Below are 19,738 nucleotides of genomic sequence, written 5' to 3' on the forward strand. Positions count from 1 at the left end.
TCCCACCTCCAGAGCTGGGAGCGAATAAGTTTCTCTTTTAAGCCCCCAGTTTGCGGTCGTTCATTGCGGCAGCCCCAGGACCCTTCTGCAGATCCGAGGCTGCTCCCGGGCGGGGTCTCGGTGTCGGGCACAGGTGCCTCCTGGCCGCAGATCGTGCCCCACGCCCCCGGCAGCCGGGGCCTTGCTCATCTCCAGCTGGTGGGCAGAGCACTGGAGGCTGCGCGTCCCTCTGTGACAGCCTTTGACCCCCGTCTGTTTCTGTGCTGTGAGTCAGCCTCGCTGGACCCGCCGGTACACTGGACACCATTTCCTTCTTTACTTTGAGTTTTTCTTCCTCTGTCTTTGAAGATGTTTTAGTAGGAAAAGAAAAGGGGGGAGGAGGTGGGGGAGGCCTGGCAGGAGGCTGGCTGTCGTGGTTTGATCCAGAATGTTCTCCGGCTCTCTGGGCTGCTCCAGTCTTTGATGTTCAAACTGGGTCTGACCAGATGAAATACCCTTTTCAGGGACTCAGGTGGGGTTCAGGCACTACAGACCCCTTCCCCCCGACCCCGAGTTTCCTGGCTCCGGTAGGAAACCCCATTGAAATGGTTGCAACAAGGGACTTGTTTTGTATTCTGCTGTTGTTTTTTGACTTTAATCATTTTGGAAGATGTTGCCAGTCGCCTGCCTTACTTGTGTGGATGGGCTGAGGCAGTGGACGGGCGCGCGGACAACAGATGTGTTTCCTCCCAGCCCTGGAGGCTGGATGGCTGACATCAAGGTGTCGCCAGGTTGGTTTCAGAGACTCTCTCACCCGGCACGTAGACGGCTCTGTCCTCCCCGTGTCCTCATGTGGTCTCCCCGCTGTGTGTTTGTGTCCTGGTCTGTCTTCTTCCGAGGTCACTGGTCACAGTGGATCAGGGCCCACCCAATGACCTCATTTTAACTTGATTACCTCCATAAAGAGACTCTACTTCCAAATAAGGTCATGTTCGGGGGTACCAGGGTTAGAACTCCAACGTGTGTATTTGGGGGAACCCAAATCAGCCTGTAACATACATGTATTTTCGGTGATGCTTAAAGATCTTCCCAGAATTGAGAAAGGAAAAAACCACACTTTTCAGGCGGGAGGAGAGTCCACCTGCCCTTGGGGGCCGGAAGCCCCGCGTTCCCTGGGGCGATGCTGGGTCTGTCCCTTCGTCCTTGGGCCTTGGTTCTCTCACCTGTGAATTGGACCATGTGGAGAGTTGACACCCCCACCCCCGCTCTGGTGCTCACCGCAGCCCCCTCCTGTCCTGCGTCATCAACGTCCCCATCGGTCAGCGGGCTCTGGTCGGCGCCTCTCCTAATGAAAAGGCCTCGATTCCACAGCTGCCCGTTTCCTGCCCCATCTCTGCTCTCCTCCGCGGCCCGAAGGTGTGGACAGGGAGAGATGACATGGCGGTGGGGCGGGGGGTGGGGGGGGACGACAGGAGGTCCTGAACGGGGAACCCAGGGAGCAGCTGACAGGGCCACACGAGGCCCTGGGAGGCAGCTCCTGTTCGGTGGTGTCAGGAGGCTGTGTCCTCCCCCCGGACCTGCCCCAAGAGCCCCGGGCTCTGCCACCACCTCCCAGGGCCCCGGGCAAGTCGCTCCACCCCTTGGGCCCCAAGTTGTCTTGTCTGCAAGATGGGGGCCTTGTCCACCTCGTGGGGCCCTGGGGCTGAAGGGAGGGTGCCCGTGAGGCCGATCTCCGGTGGCCACAGCGTGCGGTGGCTTGAAGTGGAGTCTTAGTTCCCTGATCGGGGACTGAACCCAGGCTACTGCGGTGAGAGCACCAAATCCTACTCGCTAGACAGCCAGGGGCTGCAGGTGGGACCCCGGTTCTCGTCTTCTTTGAAGAAAGAAGTCAGCAAACAGACAGAAAATTTGTGAAACAGAATGTTTATTAGAAGCAAAGTACACGCAGAAATACACAAGGGTGGGCTCGGAGAGAGAGCCGCGTGCTTTGGGGGCGGTGCACATCGCTCACGTGGGGGCAGCCTTCCGGGTTTTCTCTGGCCAATCATCTTGCTTTGTCTGGCTTTGTGTCCATATTTGGTCTGACCAAGGGCCCTGCCACGTGTGCACCCATGTTTTACCCACGATGGGTTCCAGCGTGAGGGTTTCTGGGAGGTTGGCAGGACGTGTTATGGTGGCACCCGCTCCCTCCTCCGACCCCTGAGGAACGTCTCTGCGCATGTGTAGCGTGGGAGGCCTCCTTGACCCTAAGCATGAGCCCAGCTCCTCCCTCCTGCCTGCCTTGCCACTATCGTGCAGTGTCAACAGGAGACAGAGCCCAGCTGCTCACCTGGGGCCCAACTCTCTCCTGTCTCAAGGCGAGACCGCGCAGGGGTCCCACTCTGCCACTCCCGCCCACGTGAGGGGCTCGGGGCTGACCGGGTTGCCTGTAGCCTTGTCATCTTGGGAGAGCCGCCGTGACCCATGACCGTACTCTCACTCACTCACTCGGTGGTCTCGCACATTTCCGTTTATGCACCGTTTATTGGGACGCACGGCTCCTCGGCTGGAAGGCAGCCCTTAGCGAGGATCTAACGATGTGAAAGCAAAGGGCTAACGCACGAGCCCTGCCTGCGAAAGGAAGGCTTGTGTGCTATTCCCGCCTCTGTTTCCCCCCAGTCCTGGCTCCGATCCCTCAGCTTCTCTTCAGGGGAAGTACAGCTCTCGAGTCTGCCCTAGAGACGCCTGCCCTTCACAAGCCCCGTGCGGGGTCTGGGCCAGTAACACGTCTGGCACTGCCTTCGAGGCAGCCTTGCAAACAACAGAGTGAAAGGACCCTTCAGCAGGGGTGGGCGGGGCTGGGCTGCCCCTCAGCCCAAACAGTGCCAGCCTCCATCCCCCCTCAAGTGGGCTGAACAGCACCCCCTAGAAGACACGTCCACCCGGAAACTGAGAGCAGCCCTCCTGGGAAGACGGTCTTTGCAGATGGAAGTGAATGAAGGATCTGGAGATGCAGTCGTCCTGGATGAGGGTGGCCCTGAGTCCAACGACTGGTGCCCTTACAGAGGCAGGGGACCACTGTACCAGAGAAGATGGCCACGTGAAGATGGGGTCTTAGAACAGTGTGGATCACCCTCAATTAAGCTGTTATAAAAACAGAGGGAACAGGCGGTGGTTGTGAGGTCCAGATACCATATCTCCAGCATGACCTGACAGGAAGACAGCATGAGCTCCGGAGGACGGGGGCCGTGGGGACGAGAGATGGACGTGGAGCCGGGTCACGGCCTTGGGCAGCAGGGGCAGGGCTGCGGGCCGTCGGGCAGACTGGGCCTCGTCCCTCCTTCCTTGGGGCCCCAAGAACCTCTGGGCCTGTCGAGGAGACCTGGGCGTGAAGCCCAGCCTGACGGCCCCAGCTGGAACCACACGTGGGGTTCCCGGGGCTGCTGCGGGACCCTGCAGGGCCGGCGGGAGGCGGAACAGGGCAGGTGGGACCCCACAACACCTGACTTCCGTTCGGAGCCTTTCCCCCTACATGTGCCCAAGGCCCATCTGCACCTCTGAAAGACGGCCGTTCACGTGGCCAGAGAAATGTGTGTACCTGTCCCACCCTCAGCCCCAGCCCTGGCCCTACAGCGCCACCCAGGCAGGTGTGCAGAACCGCTGCTTCCCGAGCAGAGGAAACCTCCCCAGCTGTGCCTGTGCCTCCCGCTCCCTGGGAGCCCCGTCCCTTCCCCGCAGCGCAAGCACTACCCCTAGCTGCCTGTGGTCGTGACCTGGGGCTGCTGCAACTAACAGCTGCAAGCCGGGGGCCCACAGTCTGGAGGTCAGGGGTCTGAGGCCCGCGTGTGGGCGGGGCCGTGCTCCCTGCAGAGGCCCCGGGGGAGCGTCCCTCCTGCCTCTTCCAGCTCCTGGGCACCCCGGCGTATCCCCCCCGATCTCTGCCTCTGCCTTCATATGGCCTCTTCCCCACGGAAGGACGTGTGTCATTGGATTCAGGGCCGCTCTTATCCAGCATGACCCCATCTTAACTAATTGCATCTGCACAGACCCTATTTCCAGATGAGGCCACGTTCGCAGGCTCTGGGTGGACGTGAGTTTGCTGGGAATGCTCTTCACCCCAGTACAGGCCCTTCCCAGGCAGATGCTCACGACAGCCCGTGTCACTCACCCTCTGGATCGATCACTTGTTGTGGACTCGGGGCACCTTTTCGAGCTGGAAGAGAACTTGGATCCTCGATTGGGCCGAACCAGCAAAGGGACGTGGATGCCCAGACCCTGTGCCTCGGTTTCCTCACTTGTCAGCGAGAAGCGATCCCCACGCCGACCTCAGGGTCGTCACGGACGTGGAAACGAGCCGGACTGCTGGCCGCCAGCAGGGGTCACGACGCAGCATGTGACAACTCCTAACCCCGGCGTCCCCGCATGCATACAGCAGGCGCTCAGCGAGTGCTGAACTGAATCTGGACGTGAATGGGCGGGAAGGGGGCCTCTCTGCGGAGATCCCAGGGACTGTTTCAGCCCCTTGGTGACCAGCACTGGTGACAGCTGCCTGGAGGCTGCGTCCCCTGAAAACCAGGATGGGGTATCACAGACCCGGCTGGAGGCGTGGGCTCAGGCTGGAGGAGAAACAAGGAACGGGGTGAGCGGAGAAAGTCAAGTGTGGATTGGGTCAGGGAAGGTGGCGGCCACGAGTGGGACGGCACGCCCCGACTGGGGCAGAGGAGAGCTGGAGGGCCCGGGGCGGCACTGGGGGCGGGCACACCTCGATCCGGGGGCAGGAGCGCGTTGAGTGGGTTCACCGCGTGGCGGCAGAGTGCAGAGGACTGGCTGCAGACGTGCAGTAGCCGCTGGGCAGGAGCGGTCAGGAAAGACCTAGGCTCCCACTTTCCTGCAGTGGTTCTCTGAGTGGGGCCCCCAGACCACCAGCAGCTTTACCCAGGGGTGCTAGGAATGCAGGTTCCCGGGCTCCGCCCCAGACCTGCCGAGTCAGACACTTGGAGGGGCCAGGCCATCTAGGGTTTTATCACACCCGTTGCCAAATAAGGTCACATTCCCAGGTTCCCAGATGGACAAAGTTTGGGAGGGATACAGGCAGGTCACCGCACAGCCCACCCGTCCACCCATCTGACACGCCTGTGGCTTTGTCTCATGCAGCCCTGTGGTTGGCTATCCGTCCCCTGCGCCGTCTATGGGAGATGGTGTCTCACGTTGGAGGGGGCCCTGCCCGCCTTGGCCCCTGGTCGGCAGGAACGCAGGGCCCTCCTCTCGGGGAGCCGGGGGTGCAGGCACTGCCGGGCACGCGGGTGGAGCTGCTGTCAGGAGGTGGGGGCCGGGGGCTCGCAGGCCGGCTCACAACGCTGGCCCGACCCTCCTCGGTGTCCCCAGAGGGACCGGGGCCCAGGGGAGCCGTTACCTGGCTGCCAGCCAAGTCCTGCGAGTCTCACTTCAGGGGAGCGTTCGCGAAGCCTCGGGAGGTTTCTTCTCTATTAAATGCAGTCGCCTTGATTTAATTTTATTTCAGGGTTGCTGCAGCATGTTCTTTTTATATACGTGTGAACGTGTATGTGTAAATATACGTATGATGTTGGGGAATTAACGTCCGTGTGTTTTTACTAAGCAAAGCTGCGGGAACCAGATCGTGGCCCCTTCGATCCCTCTGGCTGTGTGTGTGTGTGTGTGTGTGTGCACGCACGTGTGTGTGTATGAGGGGGCGTCCCGAGCAGGCGGGCGCAGTGCGCCCTCCTCTCTGGGAGCCGACGGTCGACCAAATGGGGACCAGATCTGGGGGTTGGGGCTCGGCCACACCCACCACGCTGGCTTTGAGGACCGGGCCCAAGTCAGGCGTCCACGCAGCCATCTGAGGGCGGCGACCCGGCTCTCACTGTCCAGCAGGGCCTCCCTAGGAGCAGACCAGCCCCGTCCAGGGCAGTCACCTGGGCAGGAGGCGCCTTTGTTTTCATTTCCGAGGGTTCGGGACAAACAGGGAAGCACGTGCTGTGAAAGCTGGGCCTCTGTTGGCCTTTTGGACGAACCCCTCCCTGGAGGGACTGCTGTGTCTGAGCCACGTGTCCATCAGGGACAGAGGGGACGGCACACGTGTTTACATGCGTGCCATTGGGACGTGTGTGCAGAATTGCGCTGGAACGATGCCTGTTAGCCTGACCTTTGAAGGGATTTAAGCTGGGTCCTTCGAGATGGGCGCTTCTTTAGGGAATGTTCATGTCATTCCTCTGAGCGAGGAGCCATCAAACCCACTACTTCAGAACACACAGACCCTCGCTCACGTCCCCGTCCCCGTCCCTCCGTCCGGCGCGCTGCACTTGGCCGTCGCTCTGAAGGCTCTGACTACCCGCCGGCCCCCCAGCGCCCCTGCAGTCCGGCCCCGCCTCTGCCGGCCGCGTTCCTGCCGCCCCACCCCTCGGGGGGCCGGCCCTTCCTACCTCCTGGCCCAGAGCCCCATCCGGGCCCCACAGCCATCAGCACTTGCGCTTTCGGAACAGCAACAGGCGTAGGGACCTGCTGCTAGCAGGCGCCAGGGGACTCTCCCGGGGGTGTAGGGGGGTGGGAAGGGGTGTCGGCCCCAAGCCACCCAACCTACATGGAGCCGCGCCGGCCCCTCCCAGGCCCACAGTGCTGGTCTCTGGGTCGTTCCAGCCTTTTGCATTTGGCGCTGAACTCACCCTGCAGGGCCCCACGTCCTGCACTGGGGGTCTTTACGGGAAGCACCCCCCTCCCCGCCGCCCCCGAAACCTTGAGGCCCAGAAACTTCCTCCAGGCCCACAGCCCGGCCCGGCCACCTCTCTCCTGAGCCAAGGGTTTGATTTTGTCTGGCAAGTGCCCTGAATGGCATCAACGCCGTTCCGTGCTTGCCTTGGCCCCTGGGGAGCTCAGAGCCCTCCTGGTGCCCTGGGCCCTCCAGCACCCACTCTGTACTCACCCCTGGCTTCCATCCTCCCGCCTGACCTTAAGACACTCCACTGTCAGTGCACGCGTCGGCCTGCTCTTGAGACCGCGAGGTGGCGTTTTGGAGGGGGCTCTGAGCAGCTCGCTCTTTATGTCTCAGGGCAGAAGGAATTCAGCGAGAGGCAAAGCGATAGATAGGAAGTGATTTAGTAGAATAAGACACTTGTGAGGCTTACAGGCGGGCGGGCAGGAGGGTGCTGTACCCAGAACTCAGTGGGCTAGTTTTATAATCAAAGGAAAAGTGAGGGAGGCGGCAGGGAGGGTGAAGACCACCTTCTTCCTCATTCTTGATGTCACAGTCCCATCCTCTCCCACGTCCAGCAGGGGACTTTCCTCATCTCTACATGGTCAAGCCGGGACTGTCACGGCACAATGAAAATGAGCAAAAAGGTGGTAACCTCTATGCTAAAAATGGTAAATCATCTCAGGTGTTAGTATAATGTCACCTTTTCCTTGTATCTTTGTTTTTAGTGCACACGGAGGAGCGTGTCCTAGGAATCATTACCTTACTGAGCTCACTGGGCAGGATGTGGGTCTCGCGGCGCCACTGTATTACTGTTTGGGGGCATGTCTCGTGCTCCTGTTGCATAGTTTTGTTGCTAAGCAAACCTGCTTTCTTGAGTGATCATTAACTCACAGGGGTCTCCCGTACTTTTTTCTTTACTTATAATCCCCTAGTGGGATTAACTATTTAATCACCTGCTTCGTCCCTTTACTCTGTTCCGTGCCACTCTTAGGGCTACGAGACAACTGCTCTGATGACGGGTGTGCTGGGGACGCGACAGCCCTGTCCCCCTCAGCCTCCCCGGACCTCCCGTCCTCAGCCTCCTCACTCGGGGTGCCTCCACCGCTAGGTGCACGGCCCTGACACGTTTACTTCTCGGGGTTCCGTTGTCTGTGAGGGAAGCACACTGCATCCCGAGGGCTGGGCCCGTCCCAGACACGGTCTCCGAGGGCCTGCTGGAGGCTCAGGGTGGATGTCACCAGCTTTGGGGACGCCCCGTCTGGTCAGCCGTGATGCTCGTCCGCCAGCCGACGACCCCGGGTCCCGGGATCGGACAGCACAGCGTGGCGGGGCACTCGGCTCAGACCCCAGAAGCAGCCCCAGGACTGGCCCCGCCGCGTGGCTGGGAAGCGGGGTGGGCGCCGTCTCCGTGCAGCAACGGGAGGGGCTTTGTCAGCGCTGAACTGTGGCTCAGACCCCTGGTGCCGGGGGCGCAGGAGGGAGTGACCGCCCTGGGGTGGTGGGAAGTGTGAGAGCTGGACAGAGGTGGCGGCTGCATGGCGTGTGGACGTGCTGGATGCCTCCGACCCGGGACCTCCCAGGTGGTGCGCCTTGTGATGTGCATGTCACCCCAGTCAACTCCGTCGTGCATGAAATGTCCACAACAGGCAGCTCTACTGAGTGCCTAGGGCTGGTGGGGAGGCTTTGGGGGAAATGGGGTCCTTTGGCGTGATGGAAAGTTCTAAAATCGGCCAGGGTGATGGCGGTACAGCTCCGCGAACAGACTAAAAACCCCTGAATTGTACGCTTGAGAGGGGTGAGCTGTATGCTCTGTGAGTTATATCTCAATAAACCGTTACTACCAAAGCCAAACCCATGGCACGTTCTGGAGAAGCCACGTCATCCAGCAGAGGCGAGCTCGGGCCCACGAGCTGGTTCTGGGCCGAGCTGGGGCCGTGCCGTGACAGAGCGCCTCTGGGCTGCGGAAGCCGCCCTGCGGGAAGGGAACCAGGTCGACCCGTCCGGGACTGGCCACGTCCAGAGCAGCGTGTTTAGGCTTTGGGGCCTCATGGGGTCTGATGAAAGCCGTGGACCCCCTGCTTGTGGGGGAAGGAGAAAAGCACGCAGAGCACCTTGGGTACAATTTCAGGGGGTGCCCTGGGTCTCCAAGTCGGGGTGTCTGTGCTGGGGCTGCTCACCGGGGTCCCAGCCCAGCAGGTGGGGCAGGAGTGGGAGAAAGGGTGGGGAGTAGGGTCACCCGATGGGACCCCCGCGCAGCCGGACACCCTGCTATCTGTCCTTTCCTCTCTGTCCCCAATGTTCTGACCCCCAGATGGGCCTTGGATGACCGTGGCCTCACACTGGCCGTCACCAGGTCTGACCTGCACCCTCATTGCTGACGTGACACTGCCAGTTCCTGGGATACGTACGTGCCTCTACCAGCCTCCAACTCGGGGCTGGACAGGAAAGCCTGTCTGTGCCGTAAACTCGTGGCTGTGCCGTTAGGAACGTAGCGGAACGCACTGGCCACACAGGTGGGGGGCACCGCGTGGGAGCCTGCGGGCTGCTGCCGTGGTTTACCAACTGATGTGATAACAACTGATAAACTAAGTATTCATAATTTGTGTTTTATTCCTGGCTTTGCCCCCCTGAGGTTCCTCCCCCTCTTCTGCTGGAATTATAACCGCGGAGTTCCCAAGGAATCTTCTACAAGGCGGTGCTTCCCAGCTTTCACTCCGAGGGGCATGGGACGCAGCTACAATGAGTGACAGAAACCACGCAAAGGATAGAATTTTCTCAATGCTGCGCTTTTGCACATAGGTTTCTTCCGTCTGTGGGCCCTGCTCCCAGGTGACGCGGCAGGTGGCGGGTGGCAGAAGCCTGGAGGCTACTCGCTGCTCCGCGTCCTGGACCCAGGTTCACATGATGACGTACATGTTGTACGTGTGTGTACGTCGTACGTTGGTTTTCTTCCTGTAAATTCTTCTTGGTTAGCACAGTGGCATTTTGAAAAAACAGAACCCAGTGGCGCACGAGGGGTGAGGGGTCTCCAGGTTAAGCCCGTGGAGTGTGTAACGGGGGCAGGCTGCCCTCGTCTCGGGGGATCAGTCGTTGTTGCCTTGGCTTCCCCGGTGGGAAGCAGGGCCTCTGGAGCCAGGACACCAGGCAGGAAGAAATGGAAACCGCAGGCAGGGGAGACCCTCAGGAGCTGGGTGCTGTCCTGCTTCGGGCACCCAGTCCTGCCCCCGAAGGGCCTCACACGGACTCAGCTGGGGAGGGGCAGCTGAGCGCCGGGCGGGAGGTTGTGCTGCTGGAAGCGTAAGGGCGGTGTCATCGGCTCATTTGGATTCGCGGCCCCGTGTCCACCCTGGGGTGTGCCCCGCCCGAGGGCAGTGCCACCACTGGCTCTGTCCATCGCCCCCCCAGCTGCTAAGCGGCGTCGGGCCTCATCCCGGGCCACAGACTTGCCTTCTCTCGGCACCTGCAGACTAGGGCTCAGACTTCTCTGCGCACACCGGACTGGTGACACCAGCTTCCAGGGGACAGGGTTTGGGCTGAAGAACTGCTTGGCCGGGGGCCCAGGTTCAGGGCGCTGGGACGAGCGAGGCCCCTTCACACAGGACAGGGGGAGGCTGGGCAGGCCAGGGCGGGCCGTGCGCGCCGTACTCCTCGTGCCCTGTGCCCTCTTCTGAGGGCGGGCTGGTCCTGCTGTCGAGCCCTCCCCTTCCTGCCCGAAGCTGGCCAGTTGCTCACCCTGGAGGGTGGCCCGCTCTGCCCACAGTGGGGCGGGGGGGGGGGGCACAGCCGCCCCCGGACGGTCATCTCTGGTCGGGTCCACACGGAGTACCTGCCCGCCCCCGGAGGTTCAGAGATGAGTCAGTCACGGGTTGCGGTCTCTAGCCTGTAGCCAGGCTAGGGGACGGAGGGAGCCTCCTGGCGGCAGGATCTGGGCTCACCCCGGATGAAGACAGCCCAGGCTAGGCAGGTCCTGCTCTCGCTCTGGTGCGGTCTGCTCCATGCTCAGAACAGCTGGCGGGCACCCTGGCCTGGGCGGTGCCCGGGGACGTTTGCCGAGTGAGTGAGGTCTCGGGCATCCTGTCCCGGCCCCTGTGCTGCAGCCACCCCCCACCCCGTGCCTTCACCGCCCTCCCTGTCTCTCCTGCCCAGGACCTCCCACTCCCGGGCCAAGGCCGAGGCGGCCCTCACCGCGGCTCAGAAGGCCCAGGAGGAAGCGCGCATCGCCAGGATCACTGCCAAAGAGTTCTCCCCTTCCTTCCAGCACAGGGAAAACGGTGAGTCCCGGTGCCGCTGGGGGCAGGGCAGCCGGGGTGGGGGGGGTGTCCCAAGGCACATCCGACGGTTCTGCCCCGCAGCCGCCATCAGCCCACTGCCTCCCTCCGTCTGCTTCTCCCCCGAGACTGTGTGTGCACTCCTCCCCCTAGGGTTATGCTAGAACCTGTGTGACTGCTCTGTCTGACGAGGCTGCTGCCCGCCAGGCCAGGACTGCGGCCACGGGTCTGCATCCATCCTTAGCTTCACCTCGTCTCACCTGATCCATCAGCAGCCACGCGTGACTAGCAGTGGCCAAGTTGGTCAGCACAGCTCTGGGACGCTGGGGGGCGGGCCTCCCGCCTGTCCAAGGGGTGGGGCTGGAAGGAGCTAGAAGCCACTGAGAGTCAGCCAGACCCGAGGCCCTCGTCCCCCCTTGGGGGACAGGCCTGAGGGAGGCAGGGAGGCTGCAGCAGGGACGTCATCGATCGGAGAGGCCCGCTGAGGCCGCGATCCTCCCAGCCCGACGCGTCGCCCCACCTGGGTCAGGCTTCCCAGAGCGAGTGGAAGCCTCGCGAGGTTTGGGGTGGAGTGTGTCCCGGGACCACGCCCTGAGCTCTCCTCCCAGAGCCTGCAGTTCTTGGCCCCGCCGGTAGGATCCCTGGGCTTTGGCGCAGCCTTGAGAACCACAGGACCCAAGATAGGGAACAGAAGCGTTGGAATTCAGCCACAAACACTCCCTGTCCTGCCTTGTAGAAGGTCACCTAGCACGAGATGTTTCTTTTATCGTCAGGAGGGGTCCGCGGGCGTGGGACCTCAGAATCCCCGAGCAGGCCAGGCCAGCACGCTCTCGGGCCTTGGGTCACCCCTGCAGCCGGGGGCATGGACCAGAACGACTGTCCACCCTGCCCGTCCCACTCTGGTCATCCTTGAAGTGCCCACAGAGGGGAACTGGAGGGTCTATTAGGGGCTTTGGGAGCACTGCCCTCCCACTTCCTTCGCCCCATAGCCCGCGGGTGGGCAGCGAGGGCCCTGGCTGCCCGCCACCATAGCCCGGTCCTGGTCCCCTGCCATCCTCAGGTGAGACTGGGCCTCCACACGGAACATCCAAGTAACCCCCCTCTGTGCTCCCCATCTCGTCCCTGACCCAGGGCTCGAGTACCAGCGGCCGAAGCGGCAGCGTTCCAGTGACGACATCGAGGTCATCTCCGCCGGGACACCCTTACAGCAGGAGAGCCCAGAGCTGTACCGCAAGGGCACCACCCCCGACGACAGCCCCCTGCAGAGCTTCCCCGCCAGCCCCACGGCCACCCCTCCACCGGCCCCCGCCTCGAGGAACAAGGTGGCCCACTTCTCCCGGCAGGTCTCGGTGGACGAGGAGCGGGGTGGGGACATCCAGATGCTCCTGGAGGGCCGGGGAGGGGACTGCGCCCGGAACAGCTGGGGAGAGGAGAAGGCCGGGGGCTCCAGGGGCGTCCGCAGCGGCGCCCTCCGCAGTGGCCAGCCCGCGGAAGCCTTCCGGGCCCGGGGCCCAGGCCACAGGCAGCCCAGCAACCCCAAGCCCCGGGAGCGACGGACGGGGTCCCCCACCACATTCTCCTGGACTTCCCACCACCGGGCTGGCAACCCCGGCCCGGGGAGCACCAAGCTGCTGGAGCTGGACGAGGAGAAGCTGAGCAACTACGAGATGGAGATGAAGCCCCTGCTGAGGATGGACTCGTACACGCAGGAGGTGCACCCCCCGAAAAGACGCTACAGCAAGGGGGGCACCGACGACCGGGGCTTCGGGGCCCAGAGACTGCGGTCCAAGTCCCAGAACAAGGAGCATGCCAGGCCGGCCTCGTGCGCGGAGCCCGCGGTTCAGAGGCTGGAGAGCCTGCGGCTGGGGGACCGGGCGGAGCCCCGGCTGCTGCGCTGGGACTTGACCTTCTCTCCGCCCCAGAGGTCCTCACCGGTGGCGCTGGAATCGGACGAGGAGAACGGGGATGAGCTCAAGGCCAGCACGGTGAGTGGACGCTAGCGGTCCGGGGCCTGAGAGCCTGGCCCCCTGGGTCTTCCCCGACCCTCCTCTGTAGGAAGCCCACACGGGTGCGGGCTGCACTGCCTTGGACGGGTCCCTGTGAGGGCTACTCCCAGGCGCCATCCTTTCAGCAAGGGCACTTGGGTGGTTTTGGAAGCTCTCCAAGAGACACGGGGCAGCATGGGACCCCACCCTTGCCCCCAGACCTCCTCCTGCTCATCAGGACGGTCCTCACCTTGGAGGAACGTCCTGCGTCCTGTGGGGAAACACAGAGGCCAGAGCAGGCAGGACACACACGGGTCTGGCTCCCATGTGGGTGAGAGGAACAGAGTCCCCCAGGTGGGATCAGACGCGCGGGGTGGGGCCGTGACTTGGGTTCCTCAGGCCCCGTGGTGGGCGCTGGGTCTCGCTCACGGGTGAGGACCACGCCTCGTGGGTGAGACCCGCCCTTGGCGCACTCCTCCCATGGAGGGCGGGTGCTGTTGAGGAAAGAACAGAGATCCTGGGCCAGGCTGAGGGCTGGGGCTCTTGCACCCAGGGGACACCTCCTGACCCCTGGCCTACCGGCTCCCACCCGTAAGCACTCCCCGCTCCCTGGACCGAATGGCAGCGGGAATGGCCCGTGAAACGCCTTCTCAGCCCCACGGCGCAGCGCTGACGCCGTGCTAACGGCCATCAGGCCCCTCACCCGCTGGTGGGGCACAGCGTGCTCGGCCCCATGTGAACACGAGGAAACCAGAGGGCCTGCCTTGCGGGGCATCCCCACGGGGCCCTCTGGGACTCAGCACCTGCCAGGCGGACCCCGGGGCCGAGAAGCTTTCTGTTGGAAGGTGGCCCTCGAGGCCACTGTGAGCATCCGTCTGGGCGGCGGGCTAGCTCCTGTGACGCGCCTGCCCTCTCTGAACCCAGGTGCTCCCGCTGGGACCTAGATACCAGCTCTATTCCAGAAACACGTGTGGTGTGTGCGCGCATGTGGGTATTTTAGGAAGCTGAATGATGGGCAGGGTGGGAGATGCAGGAAGGGGTTCTATATTTAGCCCACTGAACCGTGTTGTGGCTTTAAGACCTCTTCAGGCGCGTCTTGGGTGCTTTAAAACAACGCTGCTTCGGGCAGCAGCACGAGCACGTGGCCACCTCCAGCCGGGCATGTACTCACCCCTGAGTGGTTCCACGGGAGGGGGCTTCCAGCAGAGGCCCAGGGTGGTCGGGGCAGCTGGTGCCCCTCATCCTTGTCCAGCACCGTGGCCTCGGCACCGTCACCGCAGAGGCTCAAGGACGGCGGGGTCGGGGTGGGGGAGAGGCTGTGGTCCAAGGGCCAGGTGGGCTCGTGCCCCAGGAGAGCGAGGGGCTCCCGGCGGCTGCGCAGCTCCTGGGCAGTTGTTCACTGAACCGAGAGGGCTCTCCCGTCGCCAGGTCTGGGGCCACGCTGGGTGGGCTGCACCTGGCGTCCCAGGTGTGCAGAGCTCGGGTGGTTATGCTGGGGGAAAGTTTCGCTCAGGAGGAGGGGGCGTGGCCTGGGGCTCACTCCTCTTCCGCTTCCGTTCCAGGGCTCGGCGCCTATCCTGGTGGCCATGGTGATCTTGCTGAACATCGGAGTCGCCATTTTGTTTATTAACTTTTTCATCTGAGGAGACTGTCGCATTAGCAAAAGCAGCTGGTGTACACACGGGGGACATTAAACGCAGAACGACAGAAGGGAAGGCTCGTAGCTCGGACACCCAACGACAACTTCCTGGTCTTCTCACAGAACCACGTGATTGGGTATTACTCACAGTTTGCCTTTTTTTCTGGGTCATGTTTTTTGGATTTTAGCCAAAATTCTTTGCTTGTATAACACTCTGCTGTGTGGCATGGCAGAAGGAGGCCAGCACGCCGACCCTCCAGCTTGACGTGGAAAGAGAAGGGATCCCGGCAAATCAATGGCAAAAAATACAGTCACCACCGTCATCACACCCCCGTCTGGGACGTGGAAAAGGAGGCAACCAGAGGCAGAGCCCCTGGAGCGCCCAGCAGCTAGCGGGTGGCAAGCCCTAGCGTGAGGCACGGGAGAGGGCGCCCGCTCCAGCTGGTAGTGGCCTGGGCCTTTTTCTGTTTTAAATCTGTGCTGCACACTTACTTAGGGAAGCAGAGACCTGCTTTCTCTTCTGCCCATGAAACGACCACAACCCGGCCCTCCTGCAGCCCCGACACTGAGTCTTAAGGCAAAGTCCTTCTTTTCCCCACTGTCTCCCCCCCCCCCAACCCCAGGGCTGCTGTGCTGTGGGCATCCAGGGGGCTGGCACCAGGGCCAGGGAGCACTGCGGGCATGGGGAGGGCCTCACTTGGACAGCCTGCCGTTGGGCCTGGGCTCAGAGCACGTGGCGTTTCTGCACTGAGGATGCAGGCTGTGCGTCCAGGCTGTCAGATGTCCGCGGCCCCGACGGCCCTCACACGATGTCGTCCTCTCAGTGTGTCACTGAGCCCACGGGTTTGCACATTCTTGTCCTGGGCCTGCCTCGACTTCCCTCACAGATATGCATATTCTTCCAGATGCCTCGCCCACACTCGGGAGCTGGTCGGGTCCCAGGACAGGAATGTGTTTGAAACCTGGTGGCTTGACAATTCCTGAGAAATCATGGCATATCCATCTCCAAAATATGCAACGTACCTTGTTTCAATCCAACAAAACCAGGTTCCTGGTGTGTCTGCCCTTCCTGCCAGCGTTGTCCCACCGTCCAAACAACAGAATAAGGTCCCGGACTGTCTGGATGCCCCGTGGTCCCAGCCATGGAGCAGCCCCGGCCACGCGCATGGATGTGTCTGTGGGGCCCCTGCACCCACGCCTGGGAAGGTCCTGGGCACGGCCGTCCGTGGACCCTGCCTTGCTTTGCTTATGTTCAGCTGTTTCTCTGCTACCTTTCGAGCAGATTTCTTTACTACACTGCACTGGATTGCTATATTTTTAACCAGAAATAAACTAAAGATTAGAGCATGTTCCCGTTAAATTCAGTTTTTTTTCTGTTACATACTCACCCCCCGTCCCTTCTCACAGTTTGGTTGCGTTTGGGGGTCTTCTTTCAGGGAGTGGGGACACAGGAGAGGGAGGGAGGATCCACAGGAAATCCGTTTCTGATGATGATACTTTCTAAAGGGGTATTTCACGTTTTTGTACATCTTACTTCCCGTTCCTTTTTTACAACTGCGTGGTTGCCGCAGCCCTGGAGTGAACCAAATAAACATGCCTGCTCCTCGCAGCTCTCTGCGTCGTCCGTGCTGGGTGTGTGGCTTGTGATTCTGTCTGCAACGCGCTGTGAAGATTAGAAAGACTTCTGTGCATTCCAGTAACTGCAACACAAAATGGTACCTACACAGGCAGGTTGCATCCTCCCATGTGAGCACACACCGTGACGTAACGTAGCTACGCAGAAAAGCAACAGCACAGATGCCCATCGTGCGAGGCAAGCAGTGGTTTCGGGGCTGGGGCTCACGGGGGGGCTGGCCAGCGTCCCACCACTTGTCTGGCTGCCAGTAACACAACTGAAACCCAGAGCAGCACCCACATTACTGCCACTTCCCTACACCCGGTGAATTCCGAGTGGATTCCACCGAGACCACGATGCACTGGGTCTGAGAGGCCCTGAAAGCTAGTTTTTACCTGGTTTCCAGAGCAGGCTGCCCTGCACACAGGCCTAACGCTTTCGCTCAGCCTGGCCAGTCTTTCCTACCTGCCGGAGGCCGGGGTTACCGGCAGGCGCGCCCGTGAGCCCCTCTGGGCCAGGCTGGCTGACCCCGCTTCTGCCGGGGCGCCTTCCTGGTGGACACGCGGGACGGGGCAAGAACAGATGCTGTCGCGAGGCCCTAGTGGCGCGGAGCGCTGACAGGTTTTAATTAATCCCAGAGCAACCTCGTGAGAGTCATCTTCTCTCCTAACAGCTGCTCCCGTGCTTGAGATGTGAAAACCAGAGGCAGAGAAACTGAGTTACCTGAGCTGAGCCGGGGAGCGGGGGGACAGGCCACCCCCTGCTGCCCAGCCATCCCCCACCCCCAGGCTGGGAAGCTGCACCCGCATCTCACCTGCGAGAGCGGGAGAGGACGCTGCACAGGGTATGCGACACCCGCACCCGAACGACTGACGAGGAAGACGGTGCCCATGCAGAAAAGCTCAGCACGGCCACGAGAACACAACGCCCGCGGCTGAGGCCACTCCAGGGGAGGGCGGAGAGGGCTCCAAACACAAGGACTTCCCACACCCCGTCTAACAGCCATAAGCCCATTTCTCTGTTAGACGCCCTCTGGGTGGGGCGTGGGAGGATGACAGGCGCTCTCCTACACGCACGAAGCCCACGGCTCCCCCGGGCTGCACGGAGAACGCGGTGCGGGTCCCACAGACTCCCGCCGGGCCCGGCAAACATCCAACGCCCAGCCTGGCCATCAGAGTGCTCCCTTTCATCTCAAGAGCCCCACTTTGGACAGGAAGTTACACAGCCGCCCCACATAAAAACCGAAGGGCGTTCCCGAGCCCAAGGGAGAGACCCAGGCAACAAGCCCAAGACGCTCTGGACCGCTGGAGCAGACGAACGTTCGGGAAAGTGAATGAAATGAACTGTTTCCGGTTTTCACCCTTTTCTGAGCTCGGGTACCATCCCCCTGGGTCCTCCAGGCGTCCTGGGTGGAGGCCCACCCACTCTGGACCGAGCTCAGCTCAGCCTTACAGGTCTTGTCTCCAACGCTCCATGCCTTTCGTCTCAGAAACTTACCGTGAAGGGGCCTCCCAGGCGTCACGACCTCTCTCCTCACTGCCACGCGGGCCGCCCACCCACCGACGGCATCCAGCTTGTCCCGTCGTGACATCGAGTCAGCACCACGACAGAGTCACTGTTGATCTTTCCAGGGACGAGGATTTGCTGCTGGTCAGCGAAGGAGGAGGATCGAGAGTCCAGATGAGGGTGCAGGAGTGAGGGGGGGGCCGGGCTCGGGGCCTGGTCAGTCTCGCTCTCCTGCCCAGGGCTGTCCAGGTGTCAGGAAACGGGCAGGAAGCAAACAGTGAAAAACCACCGGCCCCAAGTGCCGACTAGTGTCGCTAACGCAGCCTTAAAAGAAGAAAAAGTGCAGCTGCCTTCGTGTAAGACCAGAGAACGAAGCCGCTCCTGTACAGCACGCCCACGAGCCCGGGCAACATGACCTCAAGGACGTGGACCACCCTCCAGGGTGGGTACGAGGCGCCAGGCACCGAGATGCCGGGGCCCGTCCTCCAGCAGGGGCCGCCAGGCGCCCAGGGGACCAGCAGGAAGGAGGCGGCCGCAAGGGGGGGGCCCAAAGCAGGCGGACACCCGAGGGCGACGGAAGCAATGCCTAACGCTCCCCAGACACGGCGCGTGCGTTAGCACAGACGGAGCTTCTGGAGTCCGCTTCCACCCCAACGTGGAAGAGCCTGGGATGCAAACAGGCAACACACTTTGTTCCAGATCGCCCCCCACCTCAGGGAAGCAGGCACCCCCGGGGGTGGATCACAGTGTGGACGCGGCCAGGCCCGGGCCTGGATCTGGGGCAGCACCCCTCTCGTGCCCACCTCGCTGCCCCCAACACACACCTCTCACAGTACGCTGGGGCTCACACGGCTATCACATGTGCACACCCTTCCCGTCCTGTCACAGGTGGATGCAGGTCTCCAGCTGTGCAGCTGCTGCCTGGCAACACGGTGACAGCACAACCCTAGCCCTGGAGGCCCCAAGGAGTGGCCGAGATGGGCCTCGGCTGGACCCTGCCCTCCACCCCCTGGCGGTTCCTCGTTCAGCCCATTTCAGTAGCTCACTCCACGCCTGCCAGGACGCTCAGACAGGCACCAGGCTCCTCCTGAGAGGGCAGCGCTTGACACACCCAAGGCAGGCGTGAGAATTCCTGGTCCCTTCAGAGCAGAGCACACTGGTATCCCAGGGCCTCCTGCGTGTGGACCACAGAACAGACCGAGGGTTTTCCGGCAGGTATTGTGTTCAGCCGTGACCAAGAGACAGGCCTGGCCCAAGGGTGCCCCGCTCTGAGCGCCATCAACAGGACCATCAGGCAGCCAACTGCCACTCAGTGGGTGACTCCCACCCCACACCAAGCCCGCAGAGGGCAGAGACGGGGCAGGAGGGGCCGCGCTCCACCGCCCTAGCAAGGGCTTCCCAACGCTGGGAGCTGGTACGGCGAGCAGACGGGCATGAATGCAGGGGAGCAGAGTACAGCCTCCCCCCGTGCTGCTCTTGCACCCCTGGGACCCCCAGCTCTTCCCACTGGGCCTCTCGGGGAGCCCAGCTCCAGTGACAGCAATGTGGCCTGCGCTCACCGCCGGGCCTGCCGCGTGGCGGTCTGCCCCGCGCTGCAGAGCTGTGGCTCACGTGTGGGCAGATGAGCCCCTGATGCTGACCTGGTGCTTCTCTGACAACGTCCTCCAGCGGGACCCTGCTTATGGGTACCACGCACCACCTCCAAAGCAATGCCACCTGACGCAGCCTGACTGAAGTAAACCCACACGGTCCGTTCCGTGCGGGTGAGCCGTCACTCAAGTGGTGAAGCCACTAACCTGACACAGATGCCCTCCTGTGATTCTCTCACACATCAGTCTCAACCTGCACTTTCTCTTCTCCCTCCTTATGTCCTGGTGCGTGCAAACTGTTAATACAGGCAATCGTTTTGCACACTGACAAAAAGGCAATGTCGACTGCGTTGATTCTTCTCATTGATGAAGCGGTGAAAACGTTACCCTTTGCCTTTCTTCTCTTCTTTCAGCTGGAAAAATGGCTTAGTTACTTACCAAATGAAAATAACTTTCCTTAACGAATGTA

The 19,738-nt window shown here is 62.0% G+C and overlaps 1 protein-coding gene and 1 long non-coding RNA gene across 3 annotated transcripts in view; one reads left to right on the forward strand and one right to left on the reverse strand.

Moving 5' to 3' along the window:
- JPH3 (junctophilin 3) overlaps window positions 1-16,187 on the forward strand; it is a 161,698-nt gene extending 145,511 nt beyond the window's left edge. For both annotated transcript variants that reach the window (XM_067721390.1, XM_067721388.1), the window contains 3 exons: window positions 10,814-10,938; window positions 12,067-12,920; window positions 14,483-16,187. In XM_067721390.1, coding sequence (XP_067577491.1) covers window positions 10,814-10,938; window positions 12,067-12,920; window positions 14,483-14,563 — 1,060 coding nt within the window. In that variant the 3' untranslated portion in view covers window positions 14,564-16,187. The remainder of the gene's footprint in view (window positions 1-10,813; window positions 10,939-12,066; window positions 12,921-14,482) is intronic.
- On the reverse strand, window positions 1,931-14,084 carry LOC137215749 (uncharacterized). The gene is made up of 3 exons (XR_010939395.1): window positions 13,171-14,084; window positions 4,127-12,875; window positions 1,931-3,102 (listed from the first exon to the last, which is right to left on the reverse strand). It is a non-coding gene; the product is annotated as an uncharacterized lncRNA (long non-coding RNA).
- Window positions 16,188-19,738: the final 3,551 nt, after the last annotated feature.

Source organism: Pseudorca crassidens, chromosome 20, assembly GCF_039906515.1.
Source record: "Pseudorca crassidens isolate mPseCra1 chromosome 20, mPseCra1.hap1, whole genome shotgun sequence".
Taxonomy (NCBI): domain Eukaryota; kingdom Metazoa; phylum Chordata; class Mammalia; order Artiodactyla; family Delphinidae; genus Pseudorca; species Pseudorca crassidens.